Here is a 26,388-nt window from a genome sequence, read left to right on the forward strand (position 1 = left end):
TGATTTTAGATTACACTCAACAGTCATCCATTCATCCTACAGATAGTTCTGCATTGGCCATGCTGAGGGCAACCTGTGGTCATTTCACCCGTCAGCAAGACCTGGCGGTTTCTGGATCTGCATGCAGGTCCACAAAGACCGCCTCTGGACGGAGCTGGGTGAGAACCACACGTTACTAATTTTTTGTGTGGTTCCAGTATTTGTCATATACTGAAAGCTGTATGTAAATGAATGTGTAATAATTCAAAATTAAAAAGAAAGCTTGCCTTCATTTTTAATAAAATAAGGGAAACTTGAATTGGGGATCACATGGAACCTTTATAAGAACAAGTTTTGAAATGATATCTCAGATGTAATGAATTGACTTACACTGTTCTACGTATTCTGAAAAAGATTGGAATCTTTTTTTAAAATGTATTTTATTGACTATGCTTTACAGCTGTCCCATTTTTTCCTCCCCTTTATTCCCCTCTGCCCTGTACCCCACCTCCCACCAGCATTCCCCCACCTTAGTTCATGTCCATGGGTCGTACATATTAAGTTCTTTGGCTTCTTCATTTCCCATACTATTCTTAACCTCCACCTGTCTATTTTGTACCTACCATTTATGCTCCTTATTCCCTGTACCTTTTCCCCCATTCCCCTCCCTCCTTCTCCCCACTGATAACCCTCCATGTGATCTGCATTTCTGTGATTCTGTTTCTGTTCAACTTGTTTGGTTAGTTTGTTTTTGTTTGTTTGTTTTTTTAGGTTCAGTTGTTGACAGTTGTGAGTTTGTTGTCATTTTAATGTTCATAGTTTTGATCATCTTCTTTTTGTTAGATAAGTCCCTTTAATATTTCATATAATAAGGGCTTGGTGATGATGAACTCCTTTAACTTGACCTTATCTGGAAAGCACTTTATCTGCCCTTCAATTTTAAATGATAGCTTTGCTGGATAGAGTAATCTTAGATGTTAAGTCCTTGCCTTTCATGACTTGGAATGCTTCTTTCCTGCCTCTCCCTGCCTGCAAGGTTTCTTTTGTGAAATCAACTGATAGTCTTAGGAGAACTTCTTTGTAGATAACTCTCCTTTTGACTTGCTGCTTCTAAGATTCTCTTCTTATCTTTAATCTTGGGTAAGGTAAGTATGATATGCCTTGGTGTATGCTTCCTTGTGTCCAACTTGTTTGGGACTCTGAGCTTCCTGGACTTCCTATAAATCTATTTTCTTTTCCAGATTGGGGAAGTTCTCCATTATTTTTAAAAATCAGTTCTGCATTCCTTTTGAGGCATTTCAAAAGGTACCATCTCTTTTCTCATACAGGAATTTTGCTGTTTTAAAGTCAAACAGAATGATTTGTAGAAGTAAAGTGAAGTGAGGAACAACTATAAAGGACGCATGGACGATAACATGGGAGGGTGGAACTGGGAAGGAGTGGGAAGGGCTGGGGTGGTGGAGAAGTGTGGCGGGGGGAAAGCAGAGAACTGTACTTGAACAATAAAGAGAAGTAAATGAAGTGAAACATTAAACAGAAAGTACTAGGAAGAGTTAGTATTATTTTTAAGCAAAACTAGAAACAATGTAACTAAGAGACAAGAATGTTTTGAGTTGGGGTATAGGCTACTTCCTGAAGCAGCGAGTCCTGTTGGAGCTGTTCAGAAGAAAATTATGTAGGTAGATATGGATGGAACTCTTGAACTGGGCTGAGGTCTAGATTGGTGACTTTGTAAGTTTCCTTTATCTGTGCAATTTTATTATCATTCTTGAATGTCTTTGTCTGATTCCCAATCATGCTATTTAGTTTGGTATTTATTTCTGTTCCACTGTGTGGGATGCAAAAAGCATTACTGGTTGAATACCAGAAAAATTAGAGCTTTCTAAGCCATAGTGTCTTCACATATTCAATAAGGAGTTTATCTGACACATAGCATTCATTTGTGTCAGGTCCTAAACTAAGACCAAACAATAACTAAACTAAACTAACTTTATACAAAGTAACCCACTTAATCCTCTCATTGCAACCCTGTGAATTAGGCACTATTTTTATGTCCATTTTTTAGCTGCAGAACCCAAGAAGTCTTGCCCAAGGTCAAACATGGTGAGCATTATTCCAATCCCTGCATTCAGTCTAAAGTCTCCATGTTCTTAACCATTACTCTGGACTTTTTTCTTTTTTAAAAATATTTTATTTATGCCCTGGCTGGCGTAGCTNTGACTTTGTAAGTTTCCTTTAACTGTGCAATTTTATTATTATTCTTGAATATCTTTGTCTGATTCCCAATCATGCTGTTTAGTTTGGTATTTATTTCTGTTCCACTGTGTGGGATGCAAAGAGCATTACTGGTTGAATACCAGAAAAATTAGAGCTTTCTAAGCCATAGTGTCTTCACATATTCAATAAGGAGTTTATCTGACACATAGCATTCATTTGTGTCAGGTCCTAAACTAAGCACTTTATACAAAGTAACCCACTTAATCCTCTCATTGCAACCCTGTGAATTAGGCACTATTCTTATGTCCATTTTTTAGCTGCAGAACCCAAGAAGTCTTGCGCAAGGTAAAACATGGTGAGCATTATTCCAATCCCTGCATTCAGTCTAAAGTCTCCACGTTCTTAACCATTACTCTGGACTTTTTAAAAAATATTTTATTTATTTATTTTTAGAGAGAGGGGATGGGAAGGAGAAAGAGAGGGAGAGAAACATCAATGTGTGGTTGCCTCTCATGTGTCCCCTACTGAGGACTTGGCCTGCAACCCAGGCATGTGCCCTGACTGGGAACCGAACCAGCAACCTTTTGCTTCCCAGGCCCGTGCTCAATCCACTGAGCCACACCAGCCAGGGCCAGACTTCTCTATAATGCACAGGATAATTCTGTTAGATAAAAGATGTGTGCTTTACAAGCTGTAAAATGCCACAAAAATGTGAGATCCATTTTGTTAGTGAACATAATGAAAATAATATAGATGCATTTAAATAGTGAAAAGAGGGAAATAATAAAGCTTAAGTGATTTGGATGAACAGCAGTCTACTCCACCTCAAGGAGAATGTATAACGTGGAAATTAAATCCAATGGCTTATAAAGTAAAGAATGAATTTATTTCTGAAGTGCATACAATCTATAGTACCTAGCACATAGTAGGCTCCCCATGAGTATCTGTTGAACTGTTGTTTCTGCTGGAATGGGTCCCACTGTATTTTTCAATCCTGCCGGAACAAAAGATAGCAGATTTTCCTGTCACACTGCCAGGGATTTGTGTCCGGTCATTTTTGTACATGCTTTTTCACACTCCTCTTTGTAAAAAATGAATAGACAACTAAGTGCTGTGAGGGAAGTGCTGATGTTTATTGTTTGGTGGTTACAGCGATTGTAAATGATATCCTTTTAAAATTAAAATTTCCAAGACATTTCTGGTATACAGAAATGCAACTTCCTGTTTAAAACCCACTTTTTAAAAAAATTTTGGAATACTTTTACATTTACAGGAAGGTTGCAAACAATACAGACGTCCTGTATTCCATCGCCCAGATGCCCCTAGTGCTATCTTACATAATCAGTGGGCGCCCATCAAAACAAAAAAGTCAGCACTGGTACAGTATCGCTAACTAAAATTCAGACTTCGTTCAGATTTCACCAGATCTCCATTACTGTCCTCTTTCTGTCCCAGGGTTCCACTGAGGGTCCTGCACTGCATTTAATCACCATGTCTCCTCAGTCTCTTCAGGCCTGAGACAGGTTTTTGGGTTTTTGTTTGTTTGTTTGTTTGTTTTTTACCTTGACAGTTTTGAGGAGTACTTGTCAGGTATTCTGTAGAATATCCCTCAATTTGGGTCTGATTTTTTCCCAGGATTAGATTAGGTTTATGAATTTTGGGGAAGAAGAACACAGAGGTCAAATCCCCTTCTTATTGCACCATCTCAGTGAGTACATGATGTGAGTGCATCTCAGTCAGTCTGAGAGAACTAGTGATGTGAACTCTGATCATTCGGATAGGATGGTATCAGCCAAGTTTCTCCAATGAAAAGTCAGTTTCCATCCTGTATTCTTAAAAATCAAGTAATCAATACATACAAGGAGGGGGACCCAACCCCCCATAATTTATTGATAAAACATTGTGTATTTATTCTTACGTTTCAACTTCAGTCACCTTCAAAGTACTCTCCATGTGATGTAATACACCTATGGAGACATTTTTCCCACTGCTCAAAGGTTTTTGAATTCATCGATTTTGATACCTTTTAGTGCTTCTGCCACTTTTCATTCCACTTATTTCACATCGGCAAAACGTTTCCCTCTGAGAACTTTTTTCATCTGGGGAAACAAAAAAGTGGCTTGAGGCGAGATCAGGTGAATAAGGGGGGTAGGACACGGGGGTCACGCCATTTTTGGTCAAAAACTGCTGAACACTCAGTGCAGTGTGCCCTCAGAAATCACCCATCATGGAATGGGCAAATGGGTTGAAAGAGTCTTCAAAAATTTTTATTTTGCTGAAGCCAATAACAGTGTCCTACAACAACGCCAGCTGGTACACTGATAGAGATCGCTCCCTAGAACACTCACCCTAGCGGGGGAAGTCTGTGCTATAAGGGGTCTGCCCTCCTGAAGATGATTCCAGTTTTGGGGGGGTCGCCCCTCATAGCTGAGTGTTATACACAAGGGCCCACATTCACCACTGAAGGTGACAAGTGGAACTCTTGAACACAGGATCATCATGTCGAGATTTCATGAATTTTTGGTTCAATGGGAGTCTATAATGGTCGTCTTAGTCTTGGTGGTGGTGGTGGTGGTGCAAAGGCAAAGGAGCAATGAGGCTCCAGACAGGCAGGAGAGGCGGATGGTAGTTACATTCCTATTGCTCAATCCACTTTGTCTTCAAAATCCACTCCTGCATTCAATGAGGATTATTAAAGTGCCCACTGTGTGCCAGGTACTATTTTAGGTGCTAGAAATATGGCAGTGAAGACAACACATACAGTTCCATCTCCTCATGAGGTTATAGTTTAGTGTGGAGACAAACACATGAGTAAAACATGTGACATGTTAACTAAGTGCCAGGAGAAAAATAAACTAGGGAAGGGAACTAAAAGTTGTGTACACCAGCGTGCTCGTATCACTGGATGGGGTGGTTTGGGGGCTGGTGTGAAGTTTTCAACAGTGTGCTAAGGGAAAGCCTCAGCAAGAAGGTGACATTTAAGTCAAGACCCGTGAGTCAAGAGTGTGAGGGAGTCAGCCATGTGGATCCTGGGGATAACAGCAATCCAGGCAGAGGAAATGGGAAATGCAAAGGCCCTGAGGTGGGATGTCTGTGTTCAAAGAATAGTGAAAAGGAGGCTGGTGAGAATGAGGAAGAGTGGAATGGTAGGAGATGAGGTTTGAGACCTAGAGCAAGTAGAGTTTTGTAGATCAATGAAAGGATGTTGGTTTTTACTCTGATCAAGCAAGGGAGCCATCTGAAGAATTTTCATCAAAGGGGTGACTTGATCTAATCTTGGCAAAGGGGTTGACCATAGACTGTTGAGAGTAGGAGCAAGGGTGTAAACAGAAGAGTAGGAGAGAAATATGGTAGTTTGGACTATACCAGTGAAGTGGTGAGGAGGAGTCAGATTCTGGGTGAATGACTCATGATTGAGAGGGAGGTAAAAAGAGATGAAAATCTCTCCAAATTTATAGCAGTAAAATGTAATTTTCTCATTAAAAAAGTCACTTTACAACCACAGAAAGATAAATGACTGGGTTTAAAAATGGGCAAAGGACTTGAGTAGACAATTCTCCAAAGATAAACAAACTGCCAACAAGTGTGTGAAAAGATGCTCAACATCACTTATCATTAGGAAAATGCAAATCAAAACCTCATATCCATTAAAATGGCTACTATAAAAAATACAGAAAATAAATGTTGGTGAAGATGTGAAGAAATTGGAACCCTGTACCCTGTTTGTGGGAATATAAAAGAGTGCACACTGTGGAGGTTCCCCCAAAAGAAAATCAAAATTAATATTACCTCATGATTCAGCAATTCCACTTCTGGATATATATCCAAAAGAATTGAAAGTACAAATTGAGTTGATTTTCACCACAGTACTATGAATAAAAAAGCCGTTTTAACAAATCATAGGTTCACAGAAAATCTCTAGTTTCATGGTCTATTTTCTCTAATAATAGGAAATGAACTTTCTATAAATGTACACAGGGACCTACAGCAAGTGTTTTATTTTTCACAGCACTGAAGTGCAGGTGGAAAGGGGCAATTTCTAGAATATTTGGAAGATCTGAGTAAATGAATTTCTACCTAGGCTACTAATTTACATTGACTGAAAAGAGATCACCTGTCTCCTACAACGGAGTTCCAAATTAAATACAAGAGAAACTTGGGCAGAGAAAATATATGCAGAAAAAATTTGGGTATTATACCAAAACTAACCAACACGTAAAGTATTTTTTCTCTTGCATGAACTATCTGTTAGAAAAAAATGACACTTCGCCCACCAGTTTATACAAAATTCAGCCCCCAAGGTAAAGTGGTATGTGCACCTTCATTAGAAAGAGGTAAAGGACAAACCTACACTTGCAATTTTTAAACAAATGTCTGTACAGGTGCCATAAATCATCAAAATTACACACTTTAAAACTCGAGGTTAACAGGACACTCAAGAAATAACCAAGGGTTATTTCTACCGCCTGTGACACTACCGATTGCATAAACACTGCTATCTACTTGACAATTTATGGACTAGTTTAGTAAGAGAGGATGATGTCACTACTGCAGCTGTCTCCAGGCAGTTAAAACTCTGCATTTCTGTACGATATTTCCGAGCAATCGTGGGGTAAAAAACCTCACTTGAAAGAGCCACATAAGCTTTGCTAATGTGGGAGGAAGTTGACAAGCCTCTGGATGTGTGACTCGGAAGAAGGGAAAGGTAACAATTCAATTTTTTTTTTGCTTTGTTTTTGCCTTGCTCTTGCCGAGTTGGTGCACAAACCCCAAAGAATGTTTTGGTACAAGGTTTCACAAAGTCAGAAGAAAGCAGCAGCTCTGGCATTTTCATACGTCTGTAAAGACAAACAGTGCGCAGTTTTCAGCAGCCAGTGGTTTACCACGGATTACAACGTTGCTTCAGTTTCCTCCTTCGTTTGTTACACGTTTTCATCTCGCTGTCTCCTACGAGGGTCGGGAAACAAAACCCAGTCGCTCGGTTGCGCGGAGGATCACTTGTCGACTTCAGGGTCTCTCGAGGGCGCAGTTCCAGTCTGCACCCTCCTCGCCCACGTGCCCAGCGCTCTCTTCCCCCCGGGTCCCGCCCCCTCGCACTCAGGGGCGGGGCCGGCGGGGAGCTGCCCTCTTCCAACATGGCGCCGCGGGAGGCGGGATCCGCTCGCGGCTCCGCTGGTTCCGGCGCTGAGCATTTTGGTTCCGGAGTAACTGTGCTCCCGCTGCCGCCTTTCTCCTTCTCCTCCCTCCGCTGCTGCCGGCGGGACGCACGGCCTCAGGCAGCCGGCGGCTGGGACTGAGCCGGCGTGTGCTGCGTCTTGTGGCTCGGCTTGGGGCAGAGGACTCTCCCGACCCTCCCCGCGGAGGGCCTCCCACCCTCGGCGTTCTCGTAGTCTGGTGGCCCCGCGGCTTCTTCCTAACCGCTTTGGACCGAGTCTCCCTCAGTTTGGGACCCCCTGTCTCCCTCCAAGGAGGAGTGGACACCTGCCGCTCTATTCCCCTAAAACGGGGGTTTCTCTCTGCCGAATCCTCGCCCACACTGACGGCCGAGAGCTACACTGTCCCGTTTTGCCTTTTCCCGACTCTAGAACCTCTTGACCTCCGCTAGTTACTACTGGTCCCTGCCTCTAGCCCGGTCCCCGCTCACTAGGGAGGCATCCCACCACCCCATACAGCCTGGGCCTGAGTCGGCGCCTGCGGGCCCCTTCTTGGTCACTCCACTTTTCTGATACCCCTCACCCTCTGTCCTTTTACCCTCGGTCTGCTTGTCACCCCTTGGAGCCTCCGCCTAACAAGGGGCCATGGATACCCCCTACCCCGCGATGTGAGCCCCTTTAACCTGTAATGCTGTGGCTGGCCTTTGGCCCCTTCCATGCCATGGAGAACCAGGTGCTGGTGATTCGCATCAAGATTCCAAATAGGGGCGCGGTGGACTGGACAGTGAACTCCGGGCCGCAGTTACTCTTCAGGGATGTTCTGGTGAGTGTTAATTTCAGAGTCCAAATCCCAGCGAGTGGGGCGCAGGGATTTGTGGAGTAGTCAGCATCTGACTGGTGGCCTGAGCTAGTGGCAGTGGCCTGGCCACTCCTAGCTTCCTACAGGGTCAGTTTNTGGCTGGCCTTTGGCCCCTTCCATGCCATGGAGAACCAGGTGCTGGTGATTCGCATCAAGATTCCAAATAGGGGCGCGGTGGACTGGACAGTGAACTCCGGGCCGCAGTTACTCTTCAGGGATGTTCTGGTGAGTGTTAATTTCAGAGTCCAAATCCCAGCGAGTGGGGCGCAGGGATTTGTGGAGTAGTCAGCATCTGACTCTGGTGGCCTGAGCTAGTGGCAGTGGCCTGGCCACTCCTAGCTTCCTAGAGGGTCAGTTTTATTGCTTCAGCCACATGCATTGATTAGTTGTACGGGCTGAAATCTGGCCAATGTGCAGGGCCCTGGGAAAGTGGAGATGATCAGATTGAGCCCCTGCCCTCAAGTAGCTCACAGCCTGGACTGGGACGTAGGCACAGAAGTACCCAACTAGGATACAAAAAGCAGAGTCTAGAAGAGAGTTTTTCTCCAAGTGTTTTCTCGGAATATCCCTGGCCAGATTCCAGCAATACCTTTCCGTCGAGTTCCCTGCACTTGGTGACCAGCAGGAAAGGGAAGCAAGGCAGCCGTACCCTATCATGTTTCATCAAATGTAAGGTGTCATTGGTGTAAAGATATTCTTATATATACTGAGAAAAAAACGCTGCCCATTAAACCGTGACCTGCCACACATTGTACGAAAACAGTCTGATTTCAGAGATATTAAAGAAGGGGGAAATGTGCATTTTTGAATCAGTGATGCACCCTTGCTTTCATAATAAATACTCGGGATGTGTTGGAAATAAAATCATGGAATGTGAGACCATGGTGTAACCTGCTTGGAGGTGGCTTGTTGAGCCCTCTTATCTTTTTTTGCAGATAGTTATTGAGAAGCAGTGAGGTGAAATGACTTTTCCAAAGCTCTATTACTTGTGAGTTGGGGAGTTAGTACCAGAGCTCAGATTTCCTCCCTCTTACTTAGTATTTATTTCCACATACTGCAGTGCCCTTCTCATCTTTTAATATCCATTTGAGGCAGACAGTGTATTGTTCCTATTTTATTGAATAACTGAGGTATCAGAGGCAGAGCTGAGATACCAAGAAGCACATTGCAAGTATCAGATCTGTAGTGGAACTTACCTGCCAGATAAGACAGGGCTGGGTGGAGTTTCTTGAAGCAGGAAGGTCTGTGATATGATTTTTGGCTGTCCGAGGTTACCCAATCAACTTTTGATTCCTGTACCTTTGTTTTGAGTTCTGGATGTTATGGACCACCCAGTTTTTAGGTGTCTGGGCCAGGCGTGCAGGGGCTAGGGTAAACCAGCAGCCTCCACTCCTGGACGCCAAATTTCATCCTCTTTACACGCAGAGTTCTCCACACACTCACAGGCATATAGGTTTTCCCTCATGATAAGGTCCATATTCCTTAATATGGTCCTTTGGGCCCATCTTGATTGGCTCATGCTTGCCCGGCACCAGTTTCATATCTCATCACACCTGAAGCATTTTGAGCTCCAGGCATATAGAGTTAACCTTGAGCTCTCCCAGATGCCCATTCGGCCTCTCTTCAGCTAGCCAAATCCTACCTGTCCACAGCCTATCTTCACTTTTTCTTCACGTTAGTTTTGGGTACTTGCCCCTCTTCTGTGTTCCCACAGCTGTGTTCTGGCAAAGCACGTAGGTTATGTTATAATTTTGTTTGTCTCCTCCACCAATGATAAATTGGAGGAGATGGCCGTCTCTGGTTCTCCTGTTTCTGGTGTTTCATAGGACACTGAAATAGTTGTTAATGAGGGAGCTTCAAAGAGGATGCATGCAATCACGGTTTTGTGAGTGGCACACTAGGTTTTGAATTTTTAAAAAATGGGTTTAAGGCAGAAGTGTCAAACTCATTTTCACCTTGGGCCACATCAGCCTCATGGTTGCCTTCAAAGGGCTGAATGTAACTTTAGGACTGTACAAATATAACTACTCCTGAACTAGGGCAAGGAGCTTGGCACTGCTGTCAGGTAGAAGCAAGGTGCTGAGGTGGATAAAACAAGGTGGAGGGCCGGATTTAGTCCACGGGCCTTGAGTTTGCCACCTGTGGTTTAAGGGATTTCCAACCTTTTGGTGTCTCTGGGCCGCACTGGAAGAAGAAGAGTTGTCTTGGGCCACACATTAAATACACAAACACTAATGAAAACTGATGAGGAAACAAAAGGTTTTAAGTACATTTACAATTTTGTGTTGGGCCACGTTCGTAGCCATCCTGGGCAGTGGGTTGGACACCCCTGGAAGGAGGTAAGCAGCTCCACCTGAGACTCAGTTCCCTTACTCGTAAAATACGGACAATGACACCTGCTTCACAGACTTGTGAGGATCACGTGAGATTGTTTCTATGATGAGGGAAACATGAGATTTTTTTTCACTTATTTGAGGTACCAGAAGTTACTAAGTAGAATGGTACCATGTTTAAAAACAAATTCTGGAGCCAGACTTCTCGGGTCTAAATTGCTAGTAGCCCTATCAGACTTATTTGGGCAAGTGTTTTCTGTGTCTCTGTTTCTTCATCTGTTATTTAAAAGAAAGGGGACTGGGAGTGTAAAGATAGTGCCTACCTCACAGTTCTGAGGACTAGTGTAGTTGATACATGTGACAGCACTTAGAACAACCTGGAACAGAGTGAGTGCGCTGTAGTGGTGCGGTTAGGACTTAAGGGATGGGGTCTGGGTCTTCTACTTCCCAAGCATCCCTCCATTGTACTTTGACTCAAGGCTGACTGGCCTACAAGTGAACTTTGCACAAAAGGTCCCACCACCTAGAGCACAGAGAGCTGTGTGTCCCACACACGCTTGCTCAGGGTAGCACAGGTGTGGCGGGTTCTGTCGGGAAGGCCTGCTGAAGGGCTTGTGGCAGCGAGTGCTGCCCCGTCTCCTGGTGCTCCTTCAGGTTCTTTGAACTCAAAGCCCAGATCTTGGAGGGCTCCTGTGGTCTGTTCTCCAGGTTCATCTCATCTCTGCCTGAAGAAATTGGCAAAATACCACATCAGCAGCTCTGGCTTGGGACTTTACAAGTTAAAGCCAAGTGAATCCTGAAAGCATCCCCTTCCTCTAATAAAAACCTACTTCATCCCAGTTTTCAAATGAGGAAGCACTCCGGAGTGGGAAGAGGTGAATGTCACACAGCTAGATTTGGCAGAACCAGACACAGAAGCCAGAAAAAAATTGTAGTCATTGAGTCAACTGTAACAGATTATTTTGGGACAGGAGTCAATAGTTGGGAGCTCCAGTCACAGCTGCATCAAATAACCGGGAGACTCAGGGCAAGTCATTTGGCCACTTTGGACCTGTGCCCTTTGTCTGAGTTAATTGGTGACTGGCTGCAGTGTGCAGTAGACCTAGCTGGTGCTCAAGGGCAGAAATGTTTGGGTTATCTGTTTTTCAGTTTTGTGTGCTTCTCTTCCTCCTTGGAGACAGAGTCCACTGTTCTGGGAGAGCTGTGCGGGAGTTCTGAACCTCCTGAACCAGGGAGTGGTAGGAGAGCATGTCACCCCTTCCCTCTTGCTGCTCGAATCCTGCCTCCCAAGTCCCAGCTCAGATTGCCCGCATCTGTGTGAATTCCCGTTTACACTGAGTCTGGTTTGCCTTCCTCCTGAGTTGGCAAATACTGCTTGCTACTTATATATGTTTCTTGTCTGGCTGTTACCATACTGCAAGTGCTCTGAGTTGTTGGTGTTCTAGGTTTGTCTTTATGTCTGTGACCAGGTTGTAGTTTTGTAATCTTCCTAAGTCTTATTTTTCTTTCACCTGAAGCTGTGTGTTCTTTGTGCTCCTGGTGCATTGTAGATGTTTACTTATACTTTTGGCCTGTACGATTTTTGACTGATTTATGGGAAGGAAGGAGAAAAAAAGGATGAAGAATTGATCACTGTCAAGATATTTAAACAAGTTTTCTTTGAAACCTCTAAGGGTAGGTAAATGTTATGTTGAAAAGAAGACCGGGTTGCTTTGAATTAAATCACTTAAAATAAACTGGAAAATATAAATAAAATTGTTAAAGTGCCCTGCTTAGAGATGGCCAGTAGATACTAATTTTCAGACTCTTTAGGTTTGGTCGTTACGCTCCCCCCGCTTCAGTTCCTCTAATAAAACAAGATGGTTCTCACAAGCAGGTTCGCCTTTTCTTTCTCCTTTTCCCCCATTAAATGTAAAGCACATGTGGCTCCTCGTTTGTGTTGATGGGCGAAGGATGCCATTGCTGCCCAGCAGGGTTTTCACCTGGTTATTAGAGATTTGCTGTTCGGTGGGGCCTGCTGTTCATAGGCAGGACATGTCCTGAATGAGTTTGCTACTATGTGGAGTTCATGTCTCAGGACTGGTTGTCTGAGTGACAACTCCTGGAGCCCCACCCTGGAGCTCCTGGAGGTGACCAGTGGTAACCTAGACTTAGAGGGTTGGGAGTAGAGTCCTCTGTTCTTTTGGTTTTTGTTTTTCACCCGTACTGGCGACCAAAGGTCCTCAATAAATACTGTGGAAGGCTGAAGCGAGTGAGTGAGTGGCCACCCTCCACTGGTTGTCGGGTGCTGAAGTGTAAGGTTTCCTTTTGAGGTCAGCTTTGCATTGTTCCAGTCATCAGTGACTTGTTTTATTTAACAGACCCTAATATGGTACGTGCTAGACAATCTTCTAAGCACTTTACAGATACTGACTCATTTAGTCCTACTAGGTTGGTACCGTTGTGATATTATTTTACACGGAAGGAAACTGAGGCTTTGTCACTCAGCAAGTGAGTGGCAGAGCCATTGTCCAACCGTCATGGTCTGGCTCCAGTCACACTCTCAGGCTTTACACTGATGGTCTGTATGGTTTATGTCATACTCGCTCCACAGTTACCATTTACCTGTCAATAAATACTTCCCACCTACAAGTATGTAGAAAGACTTAAAATTTTTTTCATGTATTGATTGTTTTTGAGAGAGAGAGAGAGAGAGAGAGAGAGAGAAACATTGATTTGTTTTTCCACTTATTTGTGCACTCATTGGTAGATTCTTGTATATGCCCTGACTGGGGATTGAGCCCACAACCTTGAAGTATCTGGACAACACTAACCATTTGAATACCTGGCCAGGGCTAGAAAGAATTATTATTTTTTAACAAATAGTTCCTCTAAAAGTTGATGTTTCACTTGCTAAGAGGAGTCAGAGGGAAAAACCATCTCCTTTGGCCCTAAGAGTGAGGGCTGCTGAAGGTCATTCCCTTGGATTGAGTTTATATGCAGATTATTTTTTGGTGGGGGGGGAAGCACCATAGAGGCAAGACTATTATGCAGATTGACACTGCAGCACAAGCTTCTGAAGAACTGCTTTTAGAAGGAAGTCGAAGCCCCACTCTGCCAAGTGCCCAGCTTGGAGGAGTTGTGGGCTCCCTGCTGAGAAATAGTTCCTGGTCAGCTTGTCAGCCGGCTGCCTGGTGCCCGTCCTGCCACAGCCCAGGAGGGACGCTGTGGCAGGGCTACCGGAGAGCGATGCAGTTTACAGGCCATTGGGTTGGGTGGACGTAACAGAGGGTCACTTTTCCCAGACCTGACTAGTTCTCAAAAGTGTTCTGTGCCTCTTTACGCTGTCTCTGCGGACTAGTTTTCAAGTATTTTCAACTTCATAGGTTCATTTAAACATTGATATTAGATTATATAATTTAAAAAAGTTATTGTAGTCTAGACCACCTTAATTTTATTGTCATTAAATATATATTTTTCAGTTGCTTAAGAGTAAAGGTTGATACAAATTGTTTCTATTAAATGTAGCTTTATAGGTTTATGTCATCATGGAAACTTGTTTTTTGAGCTTTTCCCACTGTGAATGCAAGTAAGGGTGTTGCTAGTTACATATCAGGGATTACATTTGTTGACGGTCTACAATGTGTTAGGCTAGCTTATATTAATTATATTTTTAACTTAATTTTTACATTACTTCTGTAAGTATTACTGGACCCACATTGGGGGATAATCAGATTGAAGCTCAGAGAGGTTAAGTAATTTGTTCCCAGTCACACAGCTAAGTAAGTGCAGAGCTGAGACTCAAACCCAGGCCAGTCTGACTCCCAAGCCCCTTACTCTTTCTACTACAATACAGTCGACAGTCTCCTATAGAAGAAACCAAATTAGAAAAGATCTTGTAAAGATCCCCCTGCCCCTTACCCCAGCTCCTCCCTCCGCCCCCTAAATAGAGATTTAAGCCCTGGGTTTACATTGCTAGGCTAAGTGTGATTATGAGCTAATGTTTTTATAGTTTATGCCCACATCGTGTCAAAAATCTTTTCCAGGTTCTCATATTTCCTCTAGGATTTGCCACATGTTAGCAATAAAGAAGATGGCTAATTGTGTTTCTTTATTCTTTCTTTGTTTAGGATGTGATAGGCCAGGTTCTGCCTGAAGCAACAACCACAGCATTTGAATGTAAGTCTGGCTTGTATACTTTCTCAACTGTTTCCCTTCTGCAGTCATTTTTCAAGGGGTTTATGGGTTGCATTACTTTAGAAACTGTCAAAAACATTATTTATGATCATCATATGGTACATTTAAATATTTATAAATTAATGCAAGTTTAATGATGATACTCAACTGAGTAATATTTTCTTATTTAATCATATCTTGGGTGTGCATATTTCTATAATATAGCTTTAATTACCAACATGACCTTTATCTGCTCTTGCTCTTCACTGTAATAATATTGTGGGGTAAAATGAAACCTGTAAACTACCTGTAGGCCAATGATTATTGATTAGGAGGTTTTAATCCATTGCTGCTTTGTAACAGCAAAGAGTGGAGCTTTTAAGGGAATATTGAATGGAATAACTCTGTTTTGGTGGGTTTGGCAAGGCTGCTAGATGTGGTTAGCAGCAGCTCTTGAGTCTCTTCTCCCACCACCCTCCACACCAAACCAGTTGGCCTAGGGACTAGAAAACTGGTTTTGACGTGAGTCAGGTCCTTGCAGGAAAGGTCAGAGTCTGAGTAATGTTGAGCGAGCAGTCAGCAGCTCTGACGTTGAGAAGGGTAATGGATTGTAACTGTAGTTCCGATTTTTTTTTAAGATGAGGGCCACTTTCTATATGGAAAAAATATACAGTTTCTCCATACAATAGTGTACTTTTTGTTCTTATGTTTTAAGCAGATGGTTAATGACAAAGAGTACATTGTCCTCTGTTTTATTTATGTTCTTTTTGGAGGACGATTTGGCAGTAGTTACCAAAATATAAAATGTGTAAAACCTTTGACTCAGCAGATCCACTTTTAGGAAGCCGTCCAACAGAAAGATCTGGACATATGTTGAGTGCCCTTTAAACAAAGTGTTCATTGTGGAATGTATGTATGTATGTATGTATGTACATATGTATGTATTAAAATCCTCACTTGAGGATACGTGTGTTGATTTGCGGGGGTGGGGGAGAGAAACACTGATGTGGCAGAGAAACATCGATTGGTTGCCTTCCATATGCACGCCGACCAAGGATGGAGCCCGCAACCTTTTGGTGTTGCTGCGAGAACGGAGCCACATGGACGGGAATTATTTTTAATAGCAAAAAAAATAAAAGTAAGCTAAATGCCTAAAATAATAGATTAATAAATTATCCATAATTTGAACCATCAAGCAGTGACTATAAAGAACGAGTTAAGATTTTTTACATTGATATGGAAAGACTTATGACATATTATTGAATAAACAAATAATACATGTGGTATGATCCCATTTTGTGAAAAAACTAATCCCTCCTCCTCCCAACCTCACGAATATACTGGGAGACAAGGATTTGGAGTTGCCCACTACAGTGCTTCCAGTGGTTTCCCCTAGGAAGGTGACTTGGGGGCTGCAGTGGGGGGAGGGTTGGCTGAATGAGCATACTTTCTACCTTGTATATTTCTCTATTGTTTGAATATTTTTCAGTAATTACTACATGTTTTTAAAGGCTACTTGAATAGAACTCTTAAAATAATTACTATTTTATTAGCCACACTGGACTCTGCAGAGTATTGAAAAATAGCACATATATCTGAAGTACATGTTAGTGTAGCAAGCACTTTAGACCCCTTACAGTCACTCCGTAGGGGCGCCAGGGATTTTGTGGACGGTATGGTAGTTAACATTCGGAGCACTTACTGTTGCCAGATGCTGCGCTAAGAACATTCCATGGGTTATCTCATTTCATTTAACCTCCACAAGATCCCCATGAAGTATTAATACTTTGGCAGACTGTTGTTGGCTCTGTTTTAGTTGAGGGAAGGGCAGCTCTAAGCAGCCTGCTCAGCGTCGTACAGCTAGTAAATGGGAAAGCTGAATCTCTGGAGTAGACTCCAGGGCATGAACATATATACATGTATTCTTCAACCACCACCAAGACTTGTTGTCAGAGTTGTCATAATTTTTGAAATCATGTGTTCTGATTGTTCTTAAGTGTGGCAGAAGAGAAGCTTTGTATTTTCTACTTTTTGCTTTCTGGGTCCCCCAAAGTGGCTCAACATACCTGTGCCCCACACCGGCTTCAAAAGTTGGGTTCATAGGAGTAACCCTGATTACCTTAACTATCATTTGCTAATGGCCTCTCTGTGCCAGTCAGTGGACTGGGGGGTTTACTTAGATTGTTGTTCATCTTTACTACAACTCTGTGAGGTAGGGAAACTGTACTCGGGAGGAAACGGGAGCGCTGAGACATGCAGTGATAGCCAAAGCCGATCGGCTGCGGAGTGTGGAGCCCGGTTAGACGCAGTTCTTTGTGAGCATCGGACCTGTGCTCTTTGTGACAGTGCACGTTGCAAGCCTGGGAGGTGTGTCCAGTGTGTTTTGTGTGGTTTATGAGTTTTATGGTTTATGAGTATGCTGGAACAACTTTTGAAAAAGTAAACTTTGATCAAAGAAGTATTTATGGTATTATAATTAATATTGAAAAGTATACCTGGCTCTGGCAGAAAAAAAAAACCCACTTAATTTTCTAGATTTAAGTTGTTAGACATCTTTCTCTCTCCAACAGAGCAGCAGCTCTGTACCCATCTGGATCTGGACCAATGTTAGGTGAAAAAACAAAAAACAAAAAAAAACATCCCCAAAATGCACACAGGCAAAATAAGAGATTTTTGTGCTTAGATTATTGAGTGCTTTCCATGATAGACTTAAAATCCTAAACTGGCTTTTTTCATGATTGTTCTTAGTGACTTTATTTTCTGAAACAAAAATCTGAACTAGTACGTGGAATCTATGTAGAACAGTTGAAAAGATGTTTGTAAGCTAATTTATGATATTTTGAGCTGTTTCAGTGGTTTATGAGTATGATAGAACAACTCTTGAATACATAGAACTTTAATCAAAGACATGTGGTAGTATATTTATTAATGAAAAGTATACCTAGCACCAATTGGTCTCTTATACAAAAGAGATGGTACTGTCTTTAGTTATATGAGTGTAGCAACAGGAGAAAGGGCAGGCCCTGTCAGGTTGACCTGTTGTACATAAATGTAGAGAAAAGGATTTGAGGAAGCAGAAAAGAGGGGAAAGTAAGGTAATCGTACAGATTCTTCAGCTCTGAGAAATGCTGCCTCTTCCGTGAAATCTCCAGTCCTCCAGATGTGGTTCATTTCTCGGTGCGCCTTTATGGGAGCAGGTTGCCCTTGGTCCTGCCTTCCATTTGGTTGTATGTCTTTCTGTTTCCTCACTAGATTTTCAGTGACTTGGTGACAGGGACCATGTTTTATTTCACTCTTGCTCTCTTCTTAGTACTTGGCTTAGTGCCTCATAGAAACCCCCTTGTTGAATAAAATGGAATGTTTTATGTCTGTATTCAAATGGAATTATAAAATGCATGCAACCTAAAGCCAAGTAATTTGCTTTTTTGGATTCTGTGTGCTGTTGCCCAAGCACAAGATATAATTGGTTGGTGGTGGACAACTCTTGCTCCAAATTCAAATTCCCACAGGTGACTGGGCCCCATGTCCCAAGAGGACTGAGGGTCTGCAGTGGCTGTGTTCTTTCTGACTTCTGCCAATGGGGTTGGTGTTTCTGAGGGGGGCTGGGCTGGTTGAGGGCTGGAGGCCCATTTGTGCTGAATTTACCTCTTAGATTGATGGCCCTGAACCTCTTTTTCTTCTTACCCCTTGTTTTTTTTCTTTCTTATGAAAACACAAATGAAAGTACTTTTCAACAGCTAGTATTTGACTTTTTTTAATTAAGAAGATATAGATGATCTTTAAAAACATTGAAATAGCATAGAGTAGAGGAAAATGTAAAAGCCCTCATTTCCCCTGAGTCACTAGTTAGCAGTTTCTTCCGCATCTCTATGGAAGTTTTCTCCGTACATGTTGTGTGCTGTACTGCCACTGGTTTCTCCTGCCCGCACGTCACAGTGCACGCTGGGCCACTTGCCAGCATCGGTGTGCACAGCCTCGTTCTTTTGCATTATACTTAATTTATTTCACCTATCGATGGGCCAGTTTTCAGTTTATTACTGGTAATTTAGTGTGAGAAAAAAATGCTGCAGCCAGCATCGTTGTTTTGTATCTTTTCCACATTGTGGGAATATACTTGTGGGATAAATTTTTAGGAGCTGTAACTATTGAGACAAAGAGTACCCATATTTTACATATTACCATATTTTGCCATGTATAATGCACACGTTTTTGCCCAAATTTTTGAGGGAAAAGTAAGGATGTGCATTATACATGTGTATAATGATTATATACTGTTGGTGTAATAATCCCGTGTATTATGAGTACAAAAACACGGGTGCATGCTCTACATTGCAAAATATGGAAACAGCTATTACCATGTTGCTGTCAGAGGAGGAACCAGCTCACCCTCCCAGCAGAAATGTTCAAGAATGGCCATTTCTCTCTACCCCGACCAACTCGGTGTTAGCAAACCCTTTAGTCACTGCCAATGCAGTGGGTGAAAACATTAATTATTGTTTTATTTTGCATTCCTTCAATTATAAATGAGGCTCAGTATTTTTTCACTTGTAGTTTGGTCATTTGTATTTAATTTCTGTGAACTGTTACCTTTGCCAATTTTTTTATTAGGTTATTTGTCTTTTTCTGATTTAAAAGCATTCTAATATTAAGAAAATTGGCCCTTTGTCTTATATGTTATAGATACTTTTGTGTAGTTTATTTCTTTTCATTGAGCTGGTTTTGGTCTTTTTTTTCTCTCTTCTTTTTTTTCATGGAGAGTTTGAGCATTTCTACATGGTTAGGTTTATCATACTTCCCTTTGTGACTTCTAGATTTATTTCAAGCCTAGAAATGTCTTCCACATTCCAGGACACTGAAAAACATCCATTTTTCCCCTACTTTAATGGGGTTAAGCACACACACAGGTATGTTCATATGTGTATTAGTATTATTTTTTAAACTGTGCATTTCTGATACAAGGGGTTTTTGGTACTATATTCAGTTTATTTTGGTGAAAGTTGTCGGATGGAGATAAAACTTTTGTTTTTCAAGCAGGTAGACAGTTGACACCTTATTGGTTATTGAAAAATTCATCTTTTTCCAGATGTGAGATTACTTCTGAGACAAAGCTACATTCCATAGTCATAAACAAGCTTGTGTATTTCCACATGTGGGCCCTGCATGTGTTGTGGGGGCTTGACATTGACACAGGCCTGGAGCCCCCTGCCGACTTTCAGTTTTATCAGCAGATGAATGAGCTCACCAATACATAAGGTAATGAAAATCACCTGTGCCTACTAACGAGCTTTCTGAACGTATCTCTACATGCATTCCTCTCAAATTTTCTCTCAACAAGCTACTGCTGTAAAAATGGCTGTTGAGCTGGTTGCTGGAGAGTGAAATCTTACTGGTGACTTGAAAGCCTGAATAGACAAATGCTGACTTATACCTAGAAATGCCTCATAGCACCACTTTCCAGTGACACTCTGACCACATATTTTGGTCATACTTGTCAGTATGAAGATATTAGCTCAGAAAAATGGTTATGGAATAAGTCTTTACTTATGTCTTTTTTCAACCATGACCCTCCTTTTTTTAAAAAATCCTCACCCTCGTATATATAGCCATTGATTTTAGAGAGAGAGAGAAGGGAGGGAGGGAGGGAAGGGAAGGAGGTGGGGAGAGAGTACATGAGACATATTTATGTGAGAGAGAAACATCGGTCAGCTGCCCCCTGCACACTCCCTGACCACTGGGGATCAAACCAGAACCTTTGATGTATGGGACGATGTTCTAGCCAACCAGCCAGGGCATGACCATTTTTATACTCATTTCTTATTGAATATAATACTTTTCAGTTGTTTTATAAATTTCTGGAAGATTATTTTGGGTGGAAATTTTAAAACCAGTACATCATATCTCACTTTAAATTTGGCATAATATGGAAGTATAAGACAGAAAACTGTACTTGAACAATAATTAAATAAATTTAAAAAATAAATGTGTCATAATATGACCATTTAAAGCAAAATTGCAATTATATGAGTTATATATAAATATATAAATTCTTAAGAGTATAGAAAACAATTATAGCTGATTACTGGAAAGATGCTTTTAGGAGATACTCCTCATGTTCAAATAGCAAAGGCAATCTCATTAAGAATAGTTGGGCCCTGACTGGGTGGCTCCATTGGTTGGAGTATCATCCTGAACACCAAAAAGTTTACAGCTTCAATCCCTGGTCAGGGAACATACCAGGTTGTGGGTTCAATCCCTGGCTGGGACACATGCTACAGGCAACTGATTGATGTTTCTTACTCACATCAGTGTTTCTCTCTTTTTCCCTTCCTCCCTTGCTAAAATCAGTAAACATATCCTCAGTTGAGGATTTAAAAGAACAAATGAATGGTAGGGTGGGAACCCCTTTTTGCTTTGGGGAAAAGTCAAAGACATAAAATATATGGAAATCATAAAATACTTGGAAAATGAAGTTTATGTTCTTAAAGTCTAATCAATGTAAAAGACAGGTGGTTGCTTTTGTGTAAAACCAGGTTAATGAAAAGTTGTGGTTCACAGCGGGCCTGAGTCTAAAAATTATTTAACAGGTAAGAGTTACTCGTGCTTTCTAGAATTCATGATGATTTGAAGAGAGCTTTAATTTATTGGAATTTTGCTTCCTAATATCATTGGTACAAAAACTCCAAAGCCTTTTCAGTCTTATGAGAGTAGTTGTTTATGAGTAGTTGTGTTTTTTGTATGAGAATTAAGAAGTTCAGCTCCTTTACTCAAGCACAAGGCTGGTTGTTTCCTGAAGGTGGTAGAAAATGATACTCATTTTTCAATCCCTGGAAAGCTTTAACGTGGTACGTGACTGATAGTACTCACTCAATATGTGTTTCTGGAACGCGTGGGTGTTTGAAGGAATGGAGTAATAGGGCAAGCTTTTCAAATCTCATCCACCAGCAAACTCTGTGAGCTCTGTCTTCTATGTCACGGCCGCTCAGACTCTCAGCTTGGTTTAGGCCACCATCGTATCTCACCTGGGCTAGGTCATTCACTGATTTCCCACCTGGTCTCCCTGTTTCTGCTTTTGCCTCCAAACAGTGGCCAAAGTGATCCTTTTAGAAATTAAGTGAGATCATAATACTCAAAATGCTCTGGTGATTTCCACCTTAGTCAGGAGTAAGAGCCAAGTCCTTAAAATGCCCTACAGGGCCCTGCATTTTCTCATCAGCCCCCCAACTCTGTTCCACCATTATTTCTTGGAACTCATCTATTTTTCTCCCTTCTTTCATCTGTTCTGTTTACTCTGGCTTTCTTTCAGTCTCTCAGACATGCCAGATATCCTTCTGCCTCAGGGCCTTTGCACGGGAACACTGTTTCCCAGATATCTGTACAGCCCTCATTCCCTTCAGTCTCTCAACTACAGGGAAAGCTCCATGGGATCAGGTTTTCTTTTTTCTACTGCTGCTGTCTCCAGTGCTCAGAAAATTGTCTGCTATGTAGTAGACACATATTTATTAAAGAGAAGAAGGGAGCAAAGAACGGAAGAAGGAATCAGAAAGTGGAAGGCATGAAACTAAATTAAAGCTCATGGATATGAAGATTTGGCCACAGAAACTGACCTCTAGTCCTATTTAGATCTTAGATTCCACAACTAAGAAGGGCTCTAAACTTGGCATCTTTTCTTTCTTTCTTTCTTTTTTAATTTTTATTTATTGATTTTTAGAGAAAAGGGAAGGGAGGGAGAAAGTAAAAAGAATCATCTATCGGTTGCCTCTTGCACACCTGCAACCAACCTGGCTTGCAACCCAGGCATGTGCCCTGATTGGGAATTGAACCAGACACCTTTCAGTTCACAGGCCACACCAGCCAGGGCTCGATGACAACTCTGGTAATTTCTCCTATTGATGTCTTTCTAACCTCTACAGTTATGTTTTCATGTCTTTCCTCTTGCCTTAGAAAAATGTCTTTGCTGTAGTTCTAATTGACTCTCACCTGGCACTGAAGGAATGACAAATGACATATAATATATTGCCTTAACTTTCTGTTGCTCTTTGTAGAAGCTAGATTGTTTCTCTCCGAAGCCAGCTTGAGTTCTGTCACTGCAGTGGGCGAGACCTTCAGTGTCTGCTGCTTCCTGGGTAGGCACGGAGCTTGCCGTTCTGACCGCCCTTACCTGAGGCTGCCTCTCCTCCTCTGTTGGGTCTTTATGTTCCTTCTCTTGGCTTCTCTTTTGGATTGCATGTTGCCTCAAATAAAATTGCTAACAACATATGGCCTGTTATGATTCTCTTTTCCCAAACTCTGCCATTTTGTATATTTGTGACACGCTGCAGATTTTGTGAAGATTGCTTCATAATATTTGTTTACCATCTGCTGCACTCTATTTGGTATCTTGCTAGGATTTTTTCCTCCATTTTAAGTGACATTAACAAAATCCAGCCAGTACATAGACTTTCTGGTTCTACTTTTGCTTCCCTAATGTGCTGGAAAATCATATTACTATGCTCCAGGCAACTAGAGGAGCCTGGAATTCTCATTGTGAATCAGTGTGTCAGATCCATTGCACCCTCCCCGCCTTGGTCATATCTGTAATGCTTTTTTGGTCAGATGGCAAAGAACCTCCATGTATAAGACAAAGAGTTCAAATTATTATTTTTTTTTACTTCTCTCTTAGTACCACTACTTTCTGGTGTTCTTCACTAATATATTTATACTTTTGAAACTCTGTGCCATTTTAGTGTTTATGATTTATAGTTCCAGTTAGTGTACTTTTCATAGCTAATCCAGTTTGATAGGCAAATAGCCAGAGTCTGTGCTAGATGGGCTGTGTGTGTCCAACTTCTTATTGAAATGAGTGTTTTAAGTTATTGTCATACTAAATTGCTTGGTAACAGTTTCTACTTTTTTATACGTTTATTAACTTATAATACCTGTCAGGTCATCATCTTTATTTTTAAAATTTTTTCCCAGCTTTACTGAGGTGTAATTGACATACAACATTGTGTAAGTTTAAGGTGTACAGTGTACTGATTTGATACAGTTATATACTGCAAGATGATTACCCCCATTCCATCACTTCCATTCCGTCACATAATTACCATATCTTTGTTGTGGTGGGAACATTTAAGATTTACTCTCGGAGCAGCATTCAAGTGTATATACGTTGTTAATAGCTGTGCTCACCATGCCATACATTAGATCCCCAGGCCTTGTTATACTTAAAAGTGGGAGTTTCTACTCTTTGACCATTTCCCCAACCCACCTCTTTACTCTTTGTTTCTCTAAGTTTGAGTTTTTTAGATTTCACATGTAAGTGATACCATGCAGTATTTGTCTTTCTCCGACTGACTTATTTCACTTAGCATAATGCCCCCAAGTTTCATACAGTTGTCATAAATGGCAGAATATCTTTATTTTTCATGACTGAATATTCTGCTGTGTGTGTGTATGTAGCATCTTTTTTATCTATTTATCCATTGATGGACATTTAGGTTGTTTCCATATCTTGGCTATTATGAATAATGCTGCATTAAACATGAGAGTATAGATATCTCTACAAGATCCTGATTTCATTTCCTTTGGATGTATGAGGTCTGTCCTGAAAAAGTCCAGCCATTGTTAATATAAGGGGAATAATTTGTGCAACATTGATATAACCTGGCAGCCAAGGAAAGTGTACTGGAATGCTCATGTGTGAACAAAGGCAACCTCACTGTACTAGTCAGTGGGGGTGGTAGACGCCGTTGAGCGAGCATGTGGACTGTGTGGCTGTCACATTCAAAATGACTGAGTGAGTAGAGCAAAGAATCTGCATCAAATTTTGCATTAAGCTTGAACTTTCCTCCGTGGAAACTATTTGGATGATTCAGAAGGCCGTAGCTATGGGAAGTAGTGATTGGAAGCTTCGTCATGAAAACACATCTGCTCAGCATCATGTCTTACGTAGTTTTTTGGTGAAATATCAAATCACCCGGGTGACTTGGCCCCGCTATAGCCCAGATTTGGTGCCCCGTGACTTCTGGCTTTTCCAAAAAGTAAAATTATCTTTGAAAGGTAAGAGATTTCAGACCATCGATGAGATTCAAGAAAATATGGGGCAACTAATGGCTATTGGGAGAACTGTGTGAGGTCCCAAGGTGCCTACTTGGAAGAGGACTGAGGCATCATTGTCCTGTGTACAATGTTTCTTGTATGTTCTTCAAGAAATGTCTCTTTTTTCATATTACATGTCTGCATACCTTCTAGACAGACCTTGTATACCCAGAAGTAGGATTGCTGGATCCTCTGATAATTGTATTTTTAATTTTTCAAAGAACCTCCATAATGTTTTTCTGTGTTTTCTTTAAAGATTTTATTTATTTACTTTTTAAAGAGAAGGGAAGTAGGGAAGAAAGAAACATTAATGTGTGGTTGCCTCTCCAGTGCCCTCTACTGGGGACCTGGCTTGCAACCCAGGCATGTACCCTGACTGGGAATCAAGCTGGCACCCCGTTGGTTCGCAGGCTGGTGCTCAATCCACTGAGCCACACCAGCCAGGGCTATAATATGTTTCATAGTGGCTGCATCATTTTTCATTCCTACCAATAGCTCATAAGCGTTCTCTATCTTTACCAATACTTGTTATCTCTTGGCTTTTTAATAGTAGTCATTCTAACAAATGTGAGCAGATAATCTCATTGTGGTTTTGATTTGCATTTCCCTGATGATGAGTGATGTCAAGCAGGTTTTCATGTACCTGTTGTATGTCTTCTTTGGTTGTTGTCTTTAGAGATAATTGTCTGAGGTCTGTTTGGAAAAAGTGCAGCCATTGTTAATATAACAAGAATGGTTTGTGCAACATCAATGTAACCTGGCAGCCAAGGAGAGTGGACTGGAATGTGCATGCATAAATAATGATGACTTCACTGTACTAGTTACTGTTCTAGTCAGTGGTAGATGCCACTGAGTGAGCATGTGTACTGTATGGCCACCGCATTTGAAATGACTCAGCAAATAGAACAAGAAATCTGCATCAGATTTGTATTAAGCTTGAATATTCCTCCGTGGAAAGTATTCATATGATTCAGAAGGCTTTTGGGGAGGATGCAGTGAGTGCAGCACTAATAAAAGTGTGGCACAAATGCTTCAAAGGTGGTCAAGAATCTGCGGAAAGTGATCCACATTCTGGGAAGCCTGCAACAAGCACAGCACCTGAGAATGTGGAATGTGTATGGGCTGCAGTCAACAAAGATTGGAGACTAACAGTACAAGACCCAGAAGCTGATCTGGGGGTTTCAAACACTACTGTGTCTGAGATTTTGGCATAAGATCTTGACACGAAACGTGTCGTGGCAAAATTCATTCCGTGGCTTCTGCTACTAGAGCAGAAGGAACATTGTGCTATAATTGCTAATGACTTGATTCAAACTGCTACCAATGAACCAGGTTTCCCCCAAGAAGGTCATAACTTTGAAAAGTACTGAGGCATCATTGTCCTATGTACATGGATTTTAAATTTTGTATCTCCTTCAATAATGGTGTCCATTTTTCATAGTACATGGCTGGACACTTTCTGGACAGACCTTGTATTCTTTATTTTTTATGTTTTCAAAGATTTTATTTGTTTTATTTTTAGAGTGAAGGGAAGGGAGGGAGAAAGAGAGGGAGGGAAACATCAGTCCCCAGGCCCACAACCCAGGCAGGTTTCCTGGCCTGGAATCAAACCGGT

General features: G+C 41.7%; 1 protein-coding gene across 3 annotated transcripts in view; it reads left to right on the forward strand.

Annotated features, from left to right (window-relative positions):
* Nucleotides 1–7,317: 7,317 nt before the first annotated feature.
* Nucleotides 7,318–26,388, forward strand: part of MAP2K5 (mitogen-activated protein kinase kinase 5) — a 264,505-nt gene continuing 245,434 nt past the window's right edge. The window contains exons 1-2 of one of the 3 annotated variants that reach the window (XM_037054215.1): nucleotides 7,318–8,172; nucleotides 14,651–14,699. In XM_037054215.1, the coding sequence (XP_036910110.1) occupies nucleotides 8,038–8,172; nucleotides 14,651–14,699 (184 nt within the window). In that variant the 5' untranslated portion in view covers nucleotides 7,318–8,037. The remainder of the gene's footprint in view (nucleotides 8,173–14,650; nucleotides 14,700–26,388) is intronic. The other 2 variants (XM_037054214.1, XM_037054213.1) reach the window with 2 other exon arrangements.

This window comes from Sturnira hondurensis, unplaced genomic scaffold, assembly GCF_014824575.4.
Source record: "Sturnira hondurensis isolate 20B ecotype Veracruz unplaced genomic scaffold, ASM1482457v3 Scaffold0008196, whole genome shotgun sequence".
NCBI lineage: Eukaryota > Metazoa > Chordata > Mammalia > Chiroptera > Phyllostomidae > Sturnira > Sturnira hondurensis.